This window comes from Ictidomys tridecemlineatus, chromosome 2 (genome assembly GCF_052094955.1).
Source record: "Ictidomys tridecemlineatus isolate mIctTri1 chromosome 2, mIctTri1.hap1, whole genome shotgun sequence".
Lineage (NCBI taxonomy): Eukaryota > Metazoa > Chordata > Mammalia > Rodentia > Sciuridae > Ictidomys > Ictidomys tridecemlineatus.
In genome coordinates, this window is record NC_135478.1 from 220957728 (window position 1) to 220979561 (window position 21834).

The following is a 21834-nucleotide window of genomic DNA, read 5'->3' on the forward strand; positions in this document are numbered from 1 at the left end:
ATATATTCACATATGTATATACATATAACATGTACATATATTCACACAAATATAGACAGTTTTTTTTTTTAAGTTCTGTTCACTGGAAGTCTAGAAGCAATACCACGAAGTAGAAACAAGCACACCTAATTGCTTGGATCTTTGTTTTTAAACATCACTTTTCATTCAGGAGTATTTAGGATAATGCAATGTGATGTCTGCAACTTACTTTCAAGTGATTAAAAAAGAAAATACACCTATGGGTAGAGATAGAGCATTCAAATGGTTCCCAGTTTGACCTTTCATCTTTTATCATTTTGATTGTGAAAGCAGTTTGCATTCACTAAAAAAATGTACTTCAAATTTTGAATTTCAGTCAGTTCTTGGGCTAGCAATATGAGTGTTATATATATTTAGTGTTATATATATTTAGTGATAATATATATATCTCCCATGTGACAATGTAGGATTGTTCTAAAGTGAATGATTAGGATATGAGAGCCTTACTTCATCAGTGGACTAATAATTTGAATGGACTTTTGGATGGCAATGGAAGGCAGGTGGTGGCACGGCTGGAAGTAGGTCACTGGTGGAGCTGGGGAGCAGTTGGGAATGGTATATCTTGTCCGTGGATCCTCCCTTCCACTTTGCTTCCCAGTTGCCATGAGCTTAGAAACTTTCTTCACCATCATCTTGGCCCAAAGCAATGGCGTTGGCTGACCACAGACTGAACCTCTGAAACTGTGGGTCCAAAATAAACTTTTCCTCCTCTAATTTGTTCTTCTCAGATATTTTGGTCACTGTGATGAGAACCTAACAGACCTTGGCACTATCTCATGATGCCAGACAGAAGTGCAAGTCAGAGCTCCCAGGAGCCAGGAGATCGTGACAGTGAACAGTGTCCACTCAACAGTTGCTTAGCCATGAAGTCCAGCAGGTGAGGTATTTGAATGCTCTTTCCAATATTTTCCAGTGACAGCAGAGTTACTGTAAGTCCAATAGCCTCAATCACTATAGGCCAGGGGCATCTTTGTGTGATAAAATTATTTAAAAATTAAAAGTAGTTGGTTGGGATACATTGTTTATTGTGTTATTGATTTATTTGTATATGTGATGATTTTCATAATGAAATATTTATTGTGGAGGAAAAAACTACCCGGATTTTTTCAAGACAATGAGGATGGACTGCTTCTAGTTGAACCACTCAGTGCACAAAAAATATTTAAAACTGGTTACCTTTTCTTACGTAGTCCAATAAAATTTATATATTCCTATGTGTAGCTATATAGCAAAGGATATAGGACTTGAATTCAGAAATTTCCTAGACTGTTATCAGATTTACCATGCACTCAAAATGTTGCTCTGTGCATAGTTTTCTCATCTAAGAATAGAAAATAAAATACAGAGTCTGACTGCTTAAAACACTGCTAGGCAAATCAAGTGAGACAATGATGAAGGCACTTCGTATGCTGAACATGCTGTATGTCTCTGAAAGACATTATTTTTGGTCCAGCTGTTCAGATCCAGAGGTTATTTTATAACCTGTGTGTGTGTATGTACATGTGTAAATGCCTATCATCTTGGGTTATGCCCTGCAACTTGCTTCCTGAAACTGAAGCATTTTTTTTAATTTCATTGTTACATTTATTCTATATACCTCTAAGTCAAATATCAAAATTCAAATAATGAAAAAATTTTTCCTGTGTACATATGAATGCATCATAGTGAATCTCACCATCGTGTACATCCACAACACTGGGGTCCTAATTAGAATAAGATATATTCCCTGTTTGTATAATTATATCAAAATGGATTCTAACATAATGTACAACTAAACAGACCCAGTTTTTTTTTTTTTTTTTGTTTTCTTTTTTAGACATATAGGAGAGTGGTTTTAAAAAAAATCCTACCTGGTGAACCTGAGATACAGAATGCTTTTTTTTTTTTTTTTCCTCAGTAAAATTTTGTTGGAGGAGCGGAGGTTCTTGGGGCAGGTGGATGTATACTTCCATGTCACTTGTATTGTGTGCGTGTGCATGGGCCCAGGAGGATGCACTTTTGCCATTCCTTGGAAGAGCTTAAAAATATCCAGGGTAAGTATGTTGTTTGACTAGACATCCTCAACTCTCTCCTTCCCCAGCCTGACTTCTTCATGTGTATACATTTTCCTCACTTTTACTTTTGGTCATGTTTGGAACAAATAAGATTGAAATGCTTCCAAATTCGGGAGGGTGGGAGGGTCCCTCAGCGGCTGAGAAGCAGCACGGAGGCAGCTGGAGTAGACGGGAGTTCTTGACCTAGAGACTTCTCCTTGTGCTGGCCTTCCTCCCAGAGGCTCACCCATTTCCCTGCTCGTGACAGCACATGGCTTCACCATTCATTGCTACTGTGGTGGTGACCTTTTGTTTTCAAGGGAAGCTGCTGAAGGAATGCTCAACTGAACTAAGCACAGGTGACACAGCACACTGTGTCCCTCGCTAGGGGGACTGTGGAGCGGTGAAGGAAACAGCATCACTTCCCAAATTCCATGACTTTACCTAGAATTGGATGGTGATAAATTCTGGTGACAGAGTTCAGACACGTGCTGATGGCATCCTTTCTGCTGTTTTACCTGCACGGCACTCTGAGGGTCACATCCAGTCTCCCAAACCAACTCTCTGTCACTCCTGGTGGAAAATGAAAGGCCAATGTAGAACCAAGTTTTTAAATAGTTTCTATGGAGACGGAATGCTGTATTTCCTGGCCCACAGCTTTGAACTGGCTGAGGGATCACCACAGGTGTTGTTCTGACGAGCATCTTCCCGTATATCTCCCTCAGTAAAGATTCTTCACAGTCAAAGGACTTGTGTACTGTGTGGCTAGGTGGGAGGGAGGGGCTCTCTTTCACTCTTTTCCTCCTGAGATAAGATAGATAATCAAAAACTTCCTATTTGTTGTATTTGACTCTCACTGGGTAAACTAACTGTTATTTCATCTTTGATTGAAGTGTATAATTATGTTTTGAATTTGGAAAATGAGGAAAAATATAACTTAATGAATTTTATTTTATGATTGGACTATTTGAGGCCCAAAGGAGAAAGAAAAAAAAAAATGTCTGAAAGAGTGCTTGGTCGGAATGTTTTTTTTCTTCCTCAAAGTTCATATGCTGAAACCTGACCACAGATGTGATGGTGTTGAGATGTGGGGCCTGGGGAGGTGAGCAGATCATGAAGGCAGAGCCCGCACAAGGGGCCCCACGAGCTCAGCTGTCACTGCCCGTGAGAGGACACAGGGAGAAGGAACCGTCCGTGCGCCAGGGCTGGGAAACTGAATCCGCCAGCACCTTCATCTTGGACTTTCTAGCCTCCGTAGCTGTAAGAAATAAATTTCTGCTTGTAAACTATAGAGTTTATGGAATTTTGTGATTGCAGCCAAATGGACTAAGACAGAAAGTGAGAAAAATCGATCCAGATAAAGGGAGTTTACAGCAGTTTGTTTGGAAATGCTGTGTGGAAGGCTGAAATTTTAAGTAGGGCTTTAAAAGAGAGGGATTTAGACAAACATGTTTTTTTGGCAAAGAATAGCGAGTTCGATTGTGGAGAAAAGAGTAGTGGAAGTCAGGCTGGAAAACGACAGATGAGCCAGTTTTCCCCAGTCCTAAAGGGGGATTCAAAGGTCTGACCCAGAGGTCCACGGCTTAGGTCCAGACCAAGGAAGAACAGGGAGAAGATGAGGGAAAGCCTTTTGAAAATCCTGGGGCTCAGGTGGCCAGGACACCACCCCCCCATATTTGGAAGAGAATATGAACTAAAAATAGGTTGAACAACACTTCTCTAGTGTGTCCACAGATAGGCCAGCCAGTCTACAGAAGGCACAGCACAGGCACGGAATGCCAAGCCCTGCAGGGAAGAAAGTCAGACACCGCCATTCACCCAGTTACCGCCCTGCCTGTTTTCCCCTTGGAGAAGGTCTCATTAGAACAATATTATAAGCCATCTTCAGTTCCCAGGTGAGTCCAAAAAATTCAGTTGCTATCAGGAAACACTGAGAAAGGGCAAACCATCACACTAGAGAAATGTACTTTGACTGCCATTTAATCCCCAACTAATGGTAACCTGTTTCTAATCAAATTGTGCTATAACAGCTGCACCTTATCAAGTTTCTTCGAGTGCCTAATGCCCTAATGCACTTCCTCTTTCTTAGTCTTAACCCCCTAACTAACCACTCATGCCCCCTGAAGCACTAAATCACCCCGATTTCAGTGGCACCGCTCTCTTTTCAGGTCTCTCGTTTCTTTTCCTGTAAGATTCTCCCTGGGTTCAGTGGTCCCTCATTGCTCTTTTTACTTGGGACCTTGGTAAAGAATGTGGTGCCTCCTCCCCCGGGATTGTAACATGATTCTCAATAGGTATATCTCCAGCTCGGATCATATATCCTTTTAGGCAATTCTACTTGGTTCCAAAGATAGATCAATCTCTTTACATCCCAGACCCAACTGGCCATCTTCCCATTTTGATCTGTTCTTGTTTTCTCTCTCCCAAAGGACAGCACCAGCACACAGCTCCATGCACAGCCTCGGTACCAGACGGCCTCCTCCTCTCATTTCTGCAATGAAGACTTGGTAGGACACACCCCACAGAACCCCAGCTCTCTTGTTCATGTTCACGTTGACTTCTGAACTTACCATTTCTTCCTGGGATTTCTAAATTAGTCAATTGGCCTCCCTTTCCCCCTAATCATTCTATCCTCCGGCACTACCACAATAAACTACCTAAAATGCCCATCAAGTGCCATTCTGATAAAATGCTTAGTACCCAGCCTTCACCTTCAATGGTAAGACCATCTTCCAGGCAACACAAACAAGCCCCCGCTGCATGGAACCTGCCTCTGGCTGCATGTCCTGTGTCCCCAGGTCCAGCAGGTCCAAAATGTGACAAGTTCACCAAGCTCACCTTGGCTTGGCAGATTATATTACTTCCACATTAAGTATTTTATTCCTTTCTTTGCCTTACTCCTTATCAGGCATGAATTTTGATATCATCTCTCTTGAGAAACTATCCACAAATCTCCAGCAACCCTGGGCCCAGTCCACGTCAGCTGCTCTCTCCAGTGATCCCCACAGCACTGTGTTTTCTTAGAGCATATTTCTGAACTATAAGATGGAGAACAGAGGCAGAGCCTCTTATTTCAATTCTTCAAGTGTCTGCAGAGTCTATTACACGATAGGTGTAAAAGGTGTTCAGATGTCTGTGAGTACTTAAGGTGGTGAGTCAGCAAAGCAAAACAATACCTAACAAACAAATAATCCGAGTGTTGGGTTTAATTCTTAAAGAAAACTAGTTTAATTAAACATGGATAAAATCATACAGGGAAAATTGTTATACCAACTTAAACAGGACACTGAGACATTAAACAAACAAGAATTGTATAGCCCTGAAATTTTACTTTTTAGTGTCTTAGTTCACATTAAATACAAGGTCTTCCTACTAACATGTGTAGACTTCTGTCACTGTAACAGGACAGTTTTTGGTGTTATAATTTTAAAATGCTGAGAGGAAGGGGAGGAAAAAGAACGTCGAAGGAGAGGAAAAGGAGAGAAGAATGAACATTGAAAACCTCCCTTGGAGGCTGGGCAAGTCTGAAGCCATGGACGAGGGGATGTGGAGGGAAGGTGGGTGCCCTGTGCGCTCCAGCGGGGAAGTGACTATGGCCCTTGCACAGCAGAGCAGACGAGCCAAGGGAGAGGAGCAGGCCCAGCAACCAGCAGCCACACCGTTGGGAGGAGGGCCCTCAGGTGAGGCACTGAGCATCCTTACCTGGCCAGACCTTCCCAGGTGGGAGGACAGAGCAGCATTTGCCCTCTGGAGGAGGAAGGCAGGTTGGGAAGGCTTGAAGCAGAGGGCTACTTCTAGATTTGATGCCTGTGGTCCTCTTCTAGACTGGCACTGTGTGAGATCCGCTTAGTGTTCAGCACCAATTTGTTTTTGTTTTCTTTGGTAAAAGTAATTAATTGTAAAAATCAACAGAGAATAATGTGATAATTCAATACATACGTAGAGTTCGTAATGAACAAAGCAGGGTATTTAACATTTCCGTCTCCTCAAATATTTTTTAAAAGATTATTAATACTAAAGAATCATACATATTTAAGGGGCTTGGGGTGATATTTCAATACATGTACATAATGTGTACTGATCAAATCAGGGTAATTAACATTTCCGTCTCCTCATTATCTTGTTTGGAGCCTCTTTTAGTTATTCATAAGATACATAATAGTGTACCATGAGGTAGAGTAACTCCTCCTCTGTAGAAGACCAGAATTCACCACTTCTATGGAACTGGTGTAAGTTCCCTGATCCAACCTCCCACACCCTCCTGCCCCTCAACGCTTCCCAGCATTCAGTAATTGCCATTATATATTCCACAATCAACTTTTAAAAACATCTACATGAAAGAAAACTCGTGGTAATTTAAGAAGTGTCTCACTTCTTTCACTTAACATAATGTCTTCCAGGTTTATCCATTTTGCTGTAAATGATAGGATATTGTTATTTTTTAAATATTTATTTTTTAGTTGTAGTTGGACCCAGTACACCTATTTTATTTATTTATTTTTATGTGGTGCTGAGGATCAAACCCAGGGCCTCGCATGTGCTAGGCAAGCGCTCTACTGCTGAGCCACAATCCCAGCCCGGATATTGTTCTTTTAATGGCTGAATAAATTCTAAGGTGTCTATGTCCCACATCTGTGTTATCCCTTCTTTCATTGATGGCACTATGTGTCAGCAACAATGAATACTGCAGCAACAAGGATATGCACGTATGTGTCTCTGATATCAGCACCAATTTTCCTTCAAAGAATTACTATAAATATCCTTGGGCAGATCTCATAAGATTCTCTGCAAATTCCTATATATAAAATGAACTTTTCAATACTGTTTAGGCTATTAGTTCTTTGCTGCCATAAAATTTATATCTCAGTACAAGGACAAGCCAATGACAAAAGTTATAGAACAGAGAGGGAAGAATTTAAAAAAAAATAAAATTTTCCAAAGAAAGGAATTCAAACATGACAACAAATAGAAGATTTCAGAGTTGTCTCTGCCCCCATTTCAAATCATGCAGAGATTCACTTCTTGGAGGCTGTCACAGACAAGACTGCTTGACATGGGTATGGATTGGTACAGGGACCCCAGGACTTGAGCTCTCAGCAGAAACATCACACATGTCAAATCTGCGTCATGAATATTCAGCTATGAACACCTTCTTATCCTATTCACTACCAGTATGACAAACATATAATATATAAAAGGGCAGGCTTCACCCAGCAAATAATTAATCTGATGAGAGAAAGCAAGGGGCAGTAAAACATAACTGAGATCACAAGGAAGGCATATTTACAACACATTTAGAAGTTTGCTCGACTGAGATAAAGACTGACAGAAGTCTGCTCTGTAACACCAGCTCTGCATCCGGTCCTGGAATCCTGATTAGGAATCACTGAACAAGGTTTGGGGTAATGTAAAAGGCACGCCTTATTAACTCCGGGACATCTCATTTCTTGGTCATAAATCCTATTAACTTGTATTATAAACTGTCATAAAACTTGGAGATAAAAGATAATTTATGCTCAGTGTACAGAAGCTCATGTTTCTTTGCTCCTCGGAAGCACAGAACCAGAAAATGAGAAAGTGTGCATGTGAAACCTGGGGCCACCCACAGCCTGCACAGGCAGCAGGATACACACAGCCCAGAGCGCTGCCTGTCTTCTGAGGGAACAGGGTGCAACGGGTCACGGACATCAGTGAAGCTTCATGTTGGGGCATCTCCTTTTTCGTGAGCTCTCCTGCTCACAGAGGGTGATGGTATCTTACCAAGAACACATTTTTTTTTTTTTGGAAGTAAACGAGGGAGGCTTACTTTTGAGGGAGGAAATATCATGCATCCTATTTTAAACTTCCATTTCTAGATGGCAGATTGAATATTTCCTTCAAAGAAAATACATGCTAAGGTTTGCAATCGTAGATATTTTGACCTGTAGTAATTGACATATTCTAAAATACAATATAAAAATTTATATGCTTATTACCCAAGCATATTCATATCGATGCAGAGCTATCCTTCCATGACTTTGTTTTAAAATCCGACTTACCATAAATAAAAATAAATCACCGAAAGGGGATCAAAAGGAGACTGTGGACTAGACTGGAACACACTCAACAAATTTCAATGAACTGCTTCTAGATATAAGGCTCAGTCCCAAATGCCTAACATAACTCTAATCAATGAACAATCATTACTTATTTATACATTCTAGTCACATCACAGTCTCACATGTAGACTCTCCAAAAGACAGAACATCACAGTCATCACTAAGAAGACTTGAGGGTAAGATCAAGAGAAGCACATTTTAGTTCTAGGGTCAAGGAACATCCTGGCCAATTAATGTCAATATGGCAGAATCAACAATAATTCTCTTGCAGTGGTAAAATGTTTTCAAAACAAAGAGCTCCCATAGAGAACTTATTCCTCCTGCTATCTTTTATGTCAGATAATTTATAGTTGTAAAGAAAATTTTAGAAAGCAATTTTCTCAAAACTAACATTCATGATAATTAACATTTATATTGAATTTTACCATTTTAATGTATGTTAACAAATTTCAATGGAAATTCATTTAATTTCTTTATAAAATAAAATTGTTGTCCTAGGAAGACATTTTATAGTTTAGCATTTTCTTTAATTTAGAGGTACAGCAATAAGGTGGAATGTATGTTTAAAGTGAACCCAAGTTCTATCTTATTTGTTTTTTTGGTTTTTTTTCACAACATTACAAAGCTCTTGACATATCATATTTCATACATTAGATTGAAGTGGGTTATGAACTCCCAATTTTACCCCAAATGCAGATTGCAGAATCACGTCGGTTACACATCCACAATTTTACATAATGCCCTATTAGTAATTGTTGTTCTGCTACATTTCCTATCCCCTACTATCCCCCCTCCCCTTCCCTCACATCTTCTCTCTCTACCCCACCTACTGTAATTCATTTCTCTCCTTGTTTATTTTCCCATTCCCCTCATAACCTCTTATATGTAATTTTGTATAGCAATGAGGGTCTCCCTTCATTTCCATGCAATTTGAAAAAGACTTTGTAGGAAAAAAATTACTATATGTGTGTATGTATACATAAATGTACAAATATTTATGTACATATATTCACATGCACACACCGCTGGCCACTCAGGTAAACACTGCTTATGGAAAATTACCAGCCTATGGGCTGTGACTTGTTTTAAGAGCTTGTCGTTTGTATTTAAGTCCATTAACCCCGTGAAAGAAGAAATGTAGTGGCGTGGAAAAAGTTTTGAGGCACAACCTTTATTACCTGTCCTGCTTTCCTGACAGTATTGCTATAAAGTTCAAATGTGCTCCAGCTTGTAAAAACCTCAAATATCTTCCTACCCAACAGTGAGATGTTAGTGTTGATTCAAATAAAGTTAAGAATTTTTAATGTCATTCTTTGTCATCAGACATCAGACTGTACTCATCTTTGCTGCACAATACTTAAAACAGTTTCGGGTTAATTCTGTAATGTTCCATCAGCCTGTCCTGACTGTGACTGTAATTCTCAATAACAATGAACAGCATCCGTGGACTACCTATTCTGAAGACCCCCACGTTTGCACCTCCACCTTTCCTTACTGGCAGCTAATGTCTTTCCCATGAAGATTCTGTTCAAATGTAAGTTCAGGAGAATGTATGTTCCAAGAAAACAAAGGCTTTTGTCTGTTTTGTTGATTTCTTATCCCCAGAAAGGAGCCTGGCAAATAAAAGATATTCAACAAATATTTGTTGCACTAATTGAGAGACTAAACAGTGTGTGCCTGTGCAAAGCTTTTCCTTACTACACATGCCCAGATTATGTGTTCTCTCATCATCTTTATGCACTAAGCTCTTAATGGCATTACTGCTATCATTTGGATCTTCAGAGGGTCCATGTGATAACGGCTGGGGCCCCAGGGTGGTACTATGGGGAGGTGGGGCCAAGGGAGGTCTCAGGTCATCAGGCATGATCTCAAAGGGTAGTGGGAACCTGCCGCTTTCTTATTTTTTTTTTTCATGACTTGGCCACGAGATGAGTGGTTTTATTCCACTATATTCCCCCACCACGATGTTCTGCCACCAGCCCAAGGCAACAGAGAAGAGCCAATGATCACAAACTAAAGCCTCGGGAAGACTGTGGGCCAGGTAAGCCTTTCCTCCTTATAACTTGATCACCTCAGTATTTGTTATAGTAACAGAAAGCTAACCCAGTTATGAATACATTTTTATAAATGTCTCCTCCACTAGACAGGAACTAGAGATCAAATGTATGACCAATCCCAATGTAGCAGGTGCTATATAATTGCTAAGTAAAGAAAGAATATGGAGTTTGAGATCTGAATTCCTCAGCTCCTCTTCCACATTTTCCTAGGAAGCACTAAGTCCAGGTGATATAAAGAGCCAGAAAAAGATTTAAAAACAAAAATTAAAAAAGGGTAAAACAAACAAAAAAAAGGGATAAAACTTGCTCAACAAAACTCAGTATACATTTGACTAGCTATATTAAACAACAAATTTTTCACAATGGTACACTACAGCAAAAAAGAAAACAACTGCCCACTATCTTTAAAAAAAAAAAAAAAAATATATATATATATATATATATTGGTACCAAGGATTGAACCTAGGGGCACTTAACCCCTAAGCCAAAGCCCTTTTTATTTTTTGAGACAGAGTCTCACTAAGTTACTTAGGGCTGTGCTAGGTTGCTGAGTGTCAAGAACCATCTGTGGGCTGTGTGCAGACTACATCGCACATCGCAGCCTGATGAATAGGAGAATCTGGTGTCTAGGAACTTCTAGTGGACATTTCCTCTGGCTTACTGCCCAGATACACTCTGAGCCCTATTCAAGCTCTGCCAAAGGTCCCACACAGCACTGGAGATGGGGTGACCTGCTGTAGCTGCACAGCCCCTCTGAGATGGGTGTGACCTGCCAAAATGCCAATCAACCTGCTGATGGCAAGGCATCATGAAGCAAGACTCCACTCCTTAAATCTTATCCCTGTCTTTAATGTATGCCCTTAATAAACCACTGGATTTATCAAGGGCTCCCTCTTTTGAAAAAATCTTTCTGACTTTGTCTTTTGTTCTTCATTATTATTCTAGACTTTAATTTCTTAGGTGGCTTACATCCTCCTGAGCAGGAAGAAGTATCCCCTAACAAAATGATGGATCCCTCCCCATAGCCGAGGTTAGCTTTGAATTTGCAATCTTCCTGCCTCAGCCTCCTGAGCCACAGGGATCATAGGTGTATACCACTGCACCCAGCTGCTGATTTCTTTTTAACTAAAATCTACCAATAAACCTTATAAAATTTGTTTATTTAGAATTTTTTTACAAATTTACAAAGAATTCTATTCTATGCCCTACATTCATAGAAATTTTCCTGATACTTATCATTGGATAAAAATGACATCATTGTTAAAGATTTGCTTTAAGGAGTAAAATTAATTATCAGGCAACTTAGGAGTAGTAAAAGCTAAACATTTGCTTTCAAGTACTTAACAAAATCAAATCCAGTTTCCAATTACAAGGACAAAATTCGAAATATATGAGAATTCCATTTGATATATTTGCCAAGTCTTGTGTTTCCCTTGTGTTGAAGGTTTTCTCAAGTGTCATTCACATTCAACTGTTCTAAATGCAAACGTGCTAAATTTAATTCTTACTCAATTTAATTAAAAGTTACAAGATTTTCTTTTTCTTCTGGCTTCAATAAAATGTAAACTTGGAGATTTCTCTGCCTTGGTGCTGGGCAGGGACTTGGGGCCACAGAGGAAAGCAGCTACAAATAAGCAAACAGTGTACTTCAGAGTTAAAAGACAGCGAGGCCAAGGTTCTCTGCATCTTCTAGAATGCTAGATGTTTTATGGAAGGAAGTACTGCTTTATTTACTTTTTCACTTACTGGCTGGAGAAGGTAGATGAGAGACTCCTCTTGGATCATGATAACTGGCAGAGGCGTGATGTGAGTGGCTTGGAACAGGGTGTTCACAGACGCCATGATCTGGTCAAAACGCCCAGCAAGGCCTCCCAGTGTCACGATCACGTCCACCTAGGTAAGCAGGGGAAGTGGGAAGTCACATGTTTAAAGAAATTAAATGACCAAGTGGCATTAAACCCTGAATGGAGCTTTCAATACTCTAGGCTACTTATTCAGATGAAAGAATTCACGCGCTTCATCGAGCTCACAAAACTGGAGAGTGGCAGAGCTGGGTATCAAGAAGAACTCTTGACAACCAACTTGAAGTCTTTCCCAAGTGCCCATTCACCTAGAAAACGAGCTCACTCTCCCCTTAACAATCCATTTGTGCATTCCTTTCATGTGGGTGTCTTTGACTTAGCACAGTCAAAGGGGATGTTTTGTTTTCTTTTTTTGCAGGGGGGTTGGTGGGAGATGGGGGTTTGAGAAAGTTAGGGATGTATCCGAGGGCCTGGAGCTTGCTAGGCAAGTACTCTATCACTAAGCTATATTCTCAGCCCCAAACTGCTATATTGATCAAGAAAGATGGAGGATTAGAACTTAATTAAAATATTTTAGGAAAACCTTATATAATATAGAAACTGACAATAATTCTGTTATAAAATAAAATTTGCTCAAAAACAAAGAGTCTTTGAGTTTTCAGTTTTGAAAGAGTACATTAAAGAAAAAACTAAGATAAAATGTAGTCCAACCCTGATGTACCAATGCTACCCCCAATGTGTAATTCCTAGGGGCATAAATAATGTATTAGCTTCAGAATCCGAAAAATCCCCAAAGGACCATGAACCCTAGGAAACATGTGACCACGTACCTTAGGAAACATGTATTAATCTGAATAATAGGTAAAGACAGGGACCTCTATTAGTCTTCAGAGGAAAGAGATAACTTGTAAATAATTAGATTTGCCAAAGGCTTCTATCGGGGTATCAAGTGGTAGCATCTCAGGGGAGGTCTTTCTGGGAAGCATACTCTAGTACAGTTGAGAAGGACCCAGAACCCCACATGGCCTCAGGAAAATTACAGAATTTGCTTTAAATTGAAGAGAAATGAAACAAAAGAAGTAGTACGTGAAATATGGAGACAGTTTTAAGGCTCCAATGAAAAGAACACTGGCATATTCATATCCACATAATCCTAAATTCACATCAGAAGCAAGGTCTGATAGAAGTTTATTCACTATGCAGATACTGGAATCCCTTTTCCAGGTTCTCAATTTTTCATTACTACACTCTGGGCCTTGAGGGATCCCATAACCTTTAAGGCTGAAATTTAATTCCCATCTTCTACAACAGGATATCATGATGAATAAGCAATATCTGTAAATCAGTCACTGAATTTTTCAGAAGAAAGGAGCAGCAAGATTACTTCTCATCACTACTCATTTTCCCTACAGGAAGTATTTAGCAAGATTGATTAAAAACATTAGCGGATCAATGCAAGCTGCAGGTGGGGTGGGGGAGGGGTTGCACCCACCATTTCTGCCATTGTCTAGTCCTAGCTGCAAGTGGGACCCGGGATTCACAGAGAAGGAGGAGAGAGGGCAGACATCACCCCTGCATATTTGCATAGGTTTTTACAAAGCAAGATTGACATCTCTGAGACAGTTAGTGCCAGTGGGACAGGGCCTTCCAGAGAAAATAGGCCATTGTGGATGGCATGAGAGCCTTTTCTAGGTGGAGCCAAAGCTTTTATTTCCACATTCACTTCTAATGTCACCAGTCATGCTTTGTTATAATCTTTGCTATTCTTATGTGTCTCTCCTTTTGGAGGAAGCACAAGAATCCCGACTCTAGCACTGCGTTTGCATGGGCATACACAACAGGTATTTACTGAGCTCCCCAAAGCATATAAAAACTCAGGAAAAAACACTGAAGATAAATAACCAGAGAGGCAAGAAGCTAATTATTAATTAGGCTGCGTAAACACCATCTAATTCCTACAAAATACCTCCCTACTTGGCAAGGGTCCCAATAGTTAGTAGCTTTTTAAAAGTCAGCATGTCACATTTATTACCTCATACACACGTTGGATGAATTCATAAGTTTCATTTGTAAGCTAATGACAAATTGGAAAAACCCAACAAATGCTTAGTGATTATTTGTCACGTGTTGGGATATATCAGTGAGAAAATGAAAGTCCCTTGCTTCACGGGATCAACATTCAGATGAAGGACAAAGAACACTCCTAAAAATTAAAAATAGGCACATTATTTGGAATGTGGAAAAAGTGGTAGAAGGAGCATAACAGAGACAGGGAAACAAAAAATGTTGGTAGAGAGGGCGCTTCAGCTTAGAATGAGGGACAGGCTGCATTGGAAAGACATAAAAGTGGGGGCAAGAACTCCAAAGAGGTTGAGGGAGCACACAGGGGCACTGGGGCCAGGTGTGGGGGGGGAAGCTTCAAAGAATGAACTAGAGGCAGGGAGAAGTCACATGGCCCCAGGCATTATCAAAAAGCTTCAGGAAGTTAGTGGCAACTGAACAAGAAATTTACAGCAAGTAAGAGAAATCAGAAAAATGTGAGTGCTTGGTTTAGACGGATTCTCTTCTGAATTTCAAGAATGCTAACTGCTCACTTAACATCTGCACCTGGACATCGTCCATCATCGACCTCAAGGTGGATAAGCGATATCTTCCTCACTTCAGCTGCTCTTATCATGGCTACACATGGGATCCCAGTCTTCCTGGACCTGCTTCCTTCCACATCTTTGTTTATTCCCTCAAGAAACCACCAAAGCTCCGTTTTTTGAGATGTATCCAGAATGTCTGCATCTCACTTCCCGTGACCTCATCACAACTGTGATCAAGCCACCGAAACATGACCGGGTGTGTGAGGCGCGTGCGTCTCACAGGACTGCCAGGATAGCCACCAGCAGGTCCTTCAGCTTCTGCCTTGGCTCACTCACAAACTGGTCTTACTGCAGTTTCAGAATAATCCTGTTAAAATGTGAACACGTTACAATATTCTTCTGCTCAACATCCCTCAACAGCTTTACAATACTCCTTTTTCCCTTTTTCTTTTGTACTGAGGATTGAACGCAGGGGTCCTTAAGCACTGAATCACATCTCCATCCCTTTTTATTTCGAGACAAGGTCTCCCTAAGTGGCTTAGAACCTTGCTGTGTGGCTGAGGCTGGCCTTGAACTTGCGATTCTCCTGCCTCAGCCTCCTGCTGGAATTGCACGTATGTGCTATTGTACAAGGCAGTTTTCCAGATTTCACGAGAATCTACAAAGCCCTGCAGGATTTGATATCTAGTTACCTCTCTGACCTCACCATTTGTTTTGCTTTTCCTTTTCCTCTCTGCTTCAGCCATATTTTCATTTCTTCTAGTTCTTGAAGACACCAGTCCCTCCTACTTCAAGGACTCAGTACAGTACTTGCTTTCTGTCTGGAGTGCATTATCCCCAGATATCCCCTTGGCTGGCTTCTTTACTTCCTTCATTGGCCATCCACCTAAAAGTTCCCCTCCTTCATGGCCAACAGTTCATATTGCCATTTTTAACTTTAGATTTTTTTCCCTAGCACCTCTTGAACCCCATGCCAAATATTTTACTTATTACGTTTGACCTACTGTCACCCCAGTTAGATGATACGTAATGTGAAGGAAAAGGTTTCCTATCTCCAGTGCCTTGAGTGAAGCATGGAACACAACAGGTGACCAGAGAATGTGTGTTGAACAAAGGAATGAGAGAAACAAGGGCTCCAGAGCCTGGCCAGGGGACCCCCGTGCTGGGGAACATGAGGAAGTGCTGCAGCCAGGGCCCAAGAGACTGGGGCAGAGGTTTTAAAATCTTATGAGGGCCAAGGTCAAGAAATGTACATAGAATTGAGCAATTGAAGTAAAGAGGTAAACAAGATAACCAAGGGAGGCACGTAAGAAAACCAGAAGTAGATGTATCAGAAGGTGTATCTGGATGCACACAGAATGTACCATGAATTAAGACAGTACTGAAAAAAGTGTTGATGACGTAGCAGTCAACCTCCCAAGACAGGAGGCTGGCGGCCAAGACTATGACAACGAGGACTCCAGGAGCCAGCAATAAGGATGAAAGGATCTGACAACAGGAGCTTCAGACTTAAGAGAGTGTTAGCAGAGAAGAATGGAAGAGTGCTTTCCAAAGGACATAAAATGAAAGCCATATAGAGATTTTAAAATCAGCTACATTTGGGGCTGGGGATGTGGCTCAAGTGGTAGCACGCTCGCCTGGCATGTGTGCGGCCCAGGTTCGATCCTCAGCACCACATACCAACAAAGATGTTGTGTCCGCCGAGAACTAAAAAATAAATATTAAAAAAAATTCTCTCTCTCTTTCTCTCTCCCCTCTCTCACTCTCTCTCAAAAAAAAAAACAACTTTAAAATCAGCTACATTTGAAGAAGAAAAATGAAAAAAGCAAGATTAATTTTGACATATTTTAATGTGAAGGATGTAAATATCAGCATTTTACCATGGAATCGATGGAAAAATAATAATGAGATTCAGTCGTCCCCAACATCTACAATGTATTTTTACCCGATTGCACATCTCCAAGCTCCACTAAGTGCCCAGGTGGCTAGTCACTTCAGCCATGAGCAGAGCAGGTCTAGAAAAAGCACAGAGCAGTGAAGACACCTAGCACTGCTTCTGGGGCCACGCTGAGGACGTGTTGGGAGAAAGGGCAACACAAACAGCAGTACCTCCAGGGCTTCTGAGCGTCACCCTCTTTAGGCGAGAACCCAGGCTCCGTGGAGTTAGAATGTCAAGACACAACAAACACAGGAGACTTGAGTGAAGACAGCCAGGAATTTCAGAGGTCACTGAAGGGGAAATGCTGTGTCCTTTGACTGATATTTCCCCAGTCTCCCCAACCCCAGCCACTGGTAACCACATTCTATTGTCCGTTTCTATAAGTTCAACTGCAGAAGATTCCACAGGTACGTGAAATCATGCACTATTTGCTTTTCTGTATCTGGCTTATTTCACTCAGCATAATGTCCTCCAGGTTCATCCATGGCCTTGCAAATACAGAATTCCTCTTTTTCTACTTGTTAAGGCTAAACAGTATTCCATTGTGTACACCTATCCCATACACTGACTTCAAGTTCTTTGACAGAACACCTACTAGTGGCATTGTGAGATAATATGCTAGCTCTACTTTTAAATTTTTTAGGACCTTTGTTCCAAATAGATATACTGATTTACATTTCCTATCAATAGTATAAAAAGTATAAAGGGTTTCTTTTATACTTTTTATACTATATTTAGATAGTATAAAAGGGTTTCTTTTATTCCGCATCCTTGCTAACATTTGTTACTGTTCATATTTTTGATAATAGCCATTCTGACAGGACTGAAGTGGTGAGAACCCAGTCTCAGGTGGAGTTAGAATGTCAACATACGACAAAGACAGGAGTTTTCATTTTCTTGATGATTGGTGATGCTGGAATGTTTTCAAGAATATACTTGTGAGCATATACATACAACTACCCAACACATAACTGTTATGCCATATTAATTAATATAGAAAATATGAAAAACAAAACAAGAAAATCTTGACTGATTTGCATATGTCTCCTATCCTTGAGTCTAAATATTTGACATTATTTGTTAGCACAGAGTGAGGTGGGAATAAGTGTTGCCATTGGCTTTTCATGTGCCATCACATTTGGCAAAAAGAATCTTGAAATCCTGGATGAATACACTGGAGATCTGACTAGTGTCATATACTAAGTAAATAGCCATGTGAGTATACACAGGATACATGACCTCCTTGGGCCATAGGTGGCTCATCCTTAAAAACAGAGGATGATTAAAATTCACTAACATATTTTTCAAGATTCCTTTCACTTCTTTTGCCCCATGTTCTCTGGTTTCTACCATAATAAAAAACGATCATAGCTATTTGTTTAAAAATTAAGTGTAAAACTTGGCTTTGTATTATTTGTCTTAATACAATCATGACAAGACTAATTCAGGCATACATAGCACCAAAAGAAGCAGCAATTTCATTTTTATATTATAGCAGCAAAATCCTTTCCGTTACGAAATTACAAGTTTTTTCTCTGTTTGACCTTAAAAAGTTTAGAGAGGAAGCCTAGAGTAAGAGGCAGTGACTGTCAGCGCACTTTAATTAGATTTATGTTCCATAACTTGAGTGCTGGAGATGCATAAATGGACAATTTCCTTGTGGCTTTTACTCATAGATAGGGTGGTCATCTAATTTAATGCACAAAACGAAACACTTGGGAAGTAAAGGGGGACATTATAAATAATTGCCCAAGAATGCAGGACTCCATCAGGACTCTGCCACGGACACCAGCACATGTTCTCCCTACTGATAGCGAGTTACAACTGACCCGAGCAAAACCGATCCAACACAAATAAAAGGAGCTAAAAGGACTTCGATATTATGCTTAACTAACTTCTTCACCTTTCAAACATCTGTACTGTACTATCCTGGGGCTTCAAAAAGATGACAAAGGAGTTTGGTCCAATTCCATTTGTTGCTTCTATCTTCATCAAGATAGAAGACCCAGTACAGATTATGGGGGACAGATTTTGATCAAGAGAGAGCAAAAACAGATCAACTGAAAGAAACCAGTAAAATCCAATTACTACCTGAGAATAAAAAAAAAAAAAAACTTCAGAAATATCAAAGAATGTTTTAGTAAGTCTGTAAAAGAATTCCCATGATGGATGTGAAATATAACGAGAAACCAGAGAAATTAAAGACCACAGATTTTATGGCAGCAGATACGCTACACTGACAAACACAGAATATTGGCAGCTGTAGAAAGGATACTTTAGGATCCCATTTCAATTTCAACTAGGTCACATTTTACTGTAAGTCCCAGCTGAGTGTCAGTCTGTTTGGGTGAGGAATAAATAGCACCTCTTATAATGGCAAGATAATGAGGTTCCATCCATGAAGGAAAAGTCCAAGAAAATTCAGGATTTTTCTCAAATAATTCTTGTTCAGTTCTCCCTGACACAGCTTTAATTCATGTGTCAGTTTCTCATGGACAACCAGACTGCTCTGCCTGTCCTTCTTACCTGCCCTGCTGCCTCTATAATAACCAAGCAATCTTCCAGGAGGTAATGAGATCAAGTTTTCCATATCTCAAATCTGTTCTTGCCAATGTTCTGCTTAAAATTAAGTATTGTCTTCCCCGGATCCCCAAGATAAAGTCCAATCTCCTCCATGCTGCCCCACAAATTACATCCTCATCCCACCCCATGTTTACATTCTCGAAATGCTTTAGTTCTCAGAAAACAACACAGGACTGTCCCCTCCCTTCCCTGTAGAGGGTGATCTGAAAAGACGGAACTTCTTTGGACAGAATGATTCCATCCTACTTTGTCAAACTATAATGCTATAAAGCCATAGACACGTTGTCTTAGCTCAGGCTGCTGTAACAAATGACCCAATTACTTTATATCAAATGTATCTCTCACAGTTCAGGGGATCCGGAATGGCATGATCAAGGTCCTAGCAGACCGAGTTCTGCCGAGGGCCCTCTTCCTGGTTGGCAGATCTACTCACTGTATCTGCACATGGGACACAGCTGACAGAGGAAGCAAGCGCTCTGCCACTTCATCAGGACTAATTCCATTCATGAAGGCTTGCAACAATTTGGATAAAGGTCCAGGTAGGAAAAGGTGTGGCCTGTGGCTTATAGCTACTGGAAGGCCGTGGAGGCTGTAAGAGGTGGGGCCTCCTGGGACTTCTTGGTCATGAGGAGCTACCCTTGAAGGTGACTCTCTGAGACCCCAGGCTCTTTCTATCTCTTGTGTTTCCCAGTCATGAGGAAATGGCTTTGCTCTGCCTCATGCTCCCACCATTATATACTCTACCCCACTGAGAGCAACAGGCCCAACCAATTATGGACTAAAAACCTCCCAAACTGTGAGTCCAAATCAACCTTTTCTCTTTATTATAAGTTGATTATCGCAGGTATTTGTAATAGTGGTCAAAAGCTGCAGAACTCCACCCTCAGGACCTAATCGCTTCCCCATTTCCGAAACCCTTCACACTGGGGATCAAGATTTTCAACATACAAATTTTGTAGGGGACACTACCATTTCGTCCATGGCACATGCTATAAAAAAGAAATTTTTTTGAATAGCCTACTTTAAAGAAAAGGTTTTTTTTGAATAGTGATGGTGGTGGTAGGCTCACATTTCTATTTGAAAAGAGAGAAATACATCCCAGGGCCTGTTTGCATTTGGAAAACTATAGAGACGGTGAAAAGGCTCTATGATGAAACTTCCATCAGCTGCAAACCGCAGTCTCCTAGTGAGAGTTGCCGTGTGAAAGCCCAGGCAGCTGAGACCCTCATCCCCACTCTAGTCCTGATGGCCCTGACCTGCTGGAGAGCTCAGCTGACGAGGAGGAAGAAGCCCTCTGGCAGCTCTTCTGTCACACTGGATTGGGAGGCAGCTGTGAATGAGGCCAGAAGAGTCTGGCCCATCCCAATGAGGCTGCGGGTAGACCCTCCCTGCCAATCCATTCTCTGATTGTGAAGGATAGAAATGTCAAGATTGCATTGACAAAGTGTGCATGCACGACCACTACTCTCTCTCCTGTGACCTATGTCAAACATTAGCAAACTAAGGGTTTTATCTTTATCCTCCAGTACTCAGAATAGACATTGGCCTTTTGTAGCTATATCACCAGGACTCAGCCGAGTAACCCCCTTCAGGGGGAGGGGAGACTTTGGATGCTCTAGACTGGGAAGGGTCCATTTCTAATGAGCTTCTCATCATTATATCAGACTTCTTCTATAGCACGTGTGACAACCTATCAGCATAATATGAACACCAGGGCATGCATCCCAAAGGACAGCAAAATCCTAGCATCAAAACCTGGGTCTCATTCAGATTGCATTTCTCAATCAACAACACTTAGCAGAGTAGTTGGCACATATAAAACAGATGTTTATTAGCTGAACAATTAGTTTAGAGGCCTCAATTCTAGGGGGAAAAAAAAAAAACTCATCATCAAGTATACACCTTAAAGCTAATGTCTAAGGACCTAATTTCTTTCTCAAAGTTCTAGTGGAGAAAATGAGCCAAGTGTAAGTGTAATTTTTCAAAGAACATTGTAATTGGTTCTTTCATTAGTATCTTAGAATCCCCACCTTTCAATTCAGCTTGAAAACAACTACTACATTGTTTTCTAAATTAAACTGTGATAATCTGTTTCAAATTCTTCAATGGATTCTCATCACCTTATAGATCAAAATTCAAATTCCTTATTCAGAGAGTAAAGACTTTTCCTGTGTTGGCCCCTGACCACTGAACCCATTGATTGCTGTGCCCATTCTTCCTCCCTGCAACTCTTTCTGCATGTGCAGTTCAGATGGAGCCTTGCTTTTCTTTTTGACTTTCAGGTGGCCTTGACACGTCTGTCATTGAGTTTCAGGTACGCTGGTCTTGACAGCATTTGGGATAATGACTTTGTTAACTCCCAGAAAATGAAATGCTCTTTCCATTTTTCCTGGACCACGCTTTGAATCTTTAGTTAAATGTGTCAAGGCTAGTTGCAGTAATAATGCATTCTTTCCCCACAAAGGTGTCTTGAGTACTAATATTTCCTTGATTAACCAGACTATAGGCTCTCCAGCCACAGAAATGAGATCCCTGGAGATGGGACATTTTTCCATATAAACAAAAACAACAGTGTACTGTCTATAAAAAATATAGAAATTCATTATTTTTCTTCCCCCATGTAAATGCACCAAGGAATAGCAGGAGCAAATTTGCATGCATTTACATTTCTTTGTATCAGGAAGTGAGTGGCAAG

At 40.6% G+C, this 21834-nt stretch overlaps 2 protein-coding genes across 40 annotated transcripts in view; one reads left to right on the top strand and one right to left on the bottom strand.

Moving 5' to 3' along the window:
• The window catches only part of LOC110598265 (uncharacterized), a 64909-nt gene extending 52236 nt beyond the window's left edge, over positions 1-12673 (top strand). For 8 of the 12 annotated variants that reach the window (XM_078040727.1, XM_078040728.1, XM_078040731.1 and 5 more), the window contains 7 exons: positions 768-916; positions 1937-2072; positions 3117-3332; positions 3807-3967; positions 4502-4579; positions 4981-12124; positions 12213-12673. In XM_078040727.1, the coding sequence (XP_077896853.1) occupies positions 3147-3332; positions 3807-3967; positions 4502-4579; positions 4981-4993 (438 nt within the window). In that variant the 5' untranslated portion in view covers positions 768-916; positions 1937-2072; positions 3117-3146 and the 3' untranslated portion in view covers positions 4994-12124; positions 12213-12673. Of the gene's footprint in view, positions 1-767; positions 917-1936; positions 2073-3116; positions 3333-3795; positions 4580-4980; positions 12125-12212 lie in introns of all 12 variants that reach the window. The other 4 variants (XM_078040725.1, XR_013435479.1, XM_078040734.1 and 1 more) reach the window with 4 other exon arrangements.
• Positions 1-21834, bottom strand: part of LOC101967955 (thiamine pyrophosphokinase 1) — a 372786-nt gene that overhangs the window by 159547 nt on the left and 191405 nt on the right. For all 28 annotated transcript variants that reach the window (XM_078040695.1, XM_078040698.1, XM_078040717.1 and 25 more), the window contains one exon: positions 11974-12120. In XM_078040695.1, coding sequence (XP_077896821.1) covers positions 11974-12120 — 147 coding nt within the window. The remainder of the gene's footprint in view (positions 1-11973; positions 12121-21834) is intronic.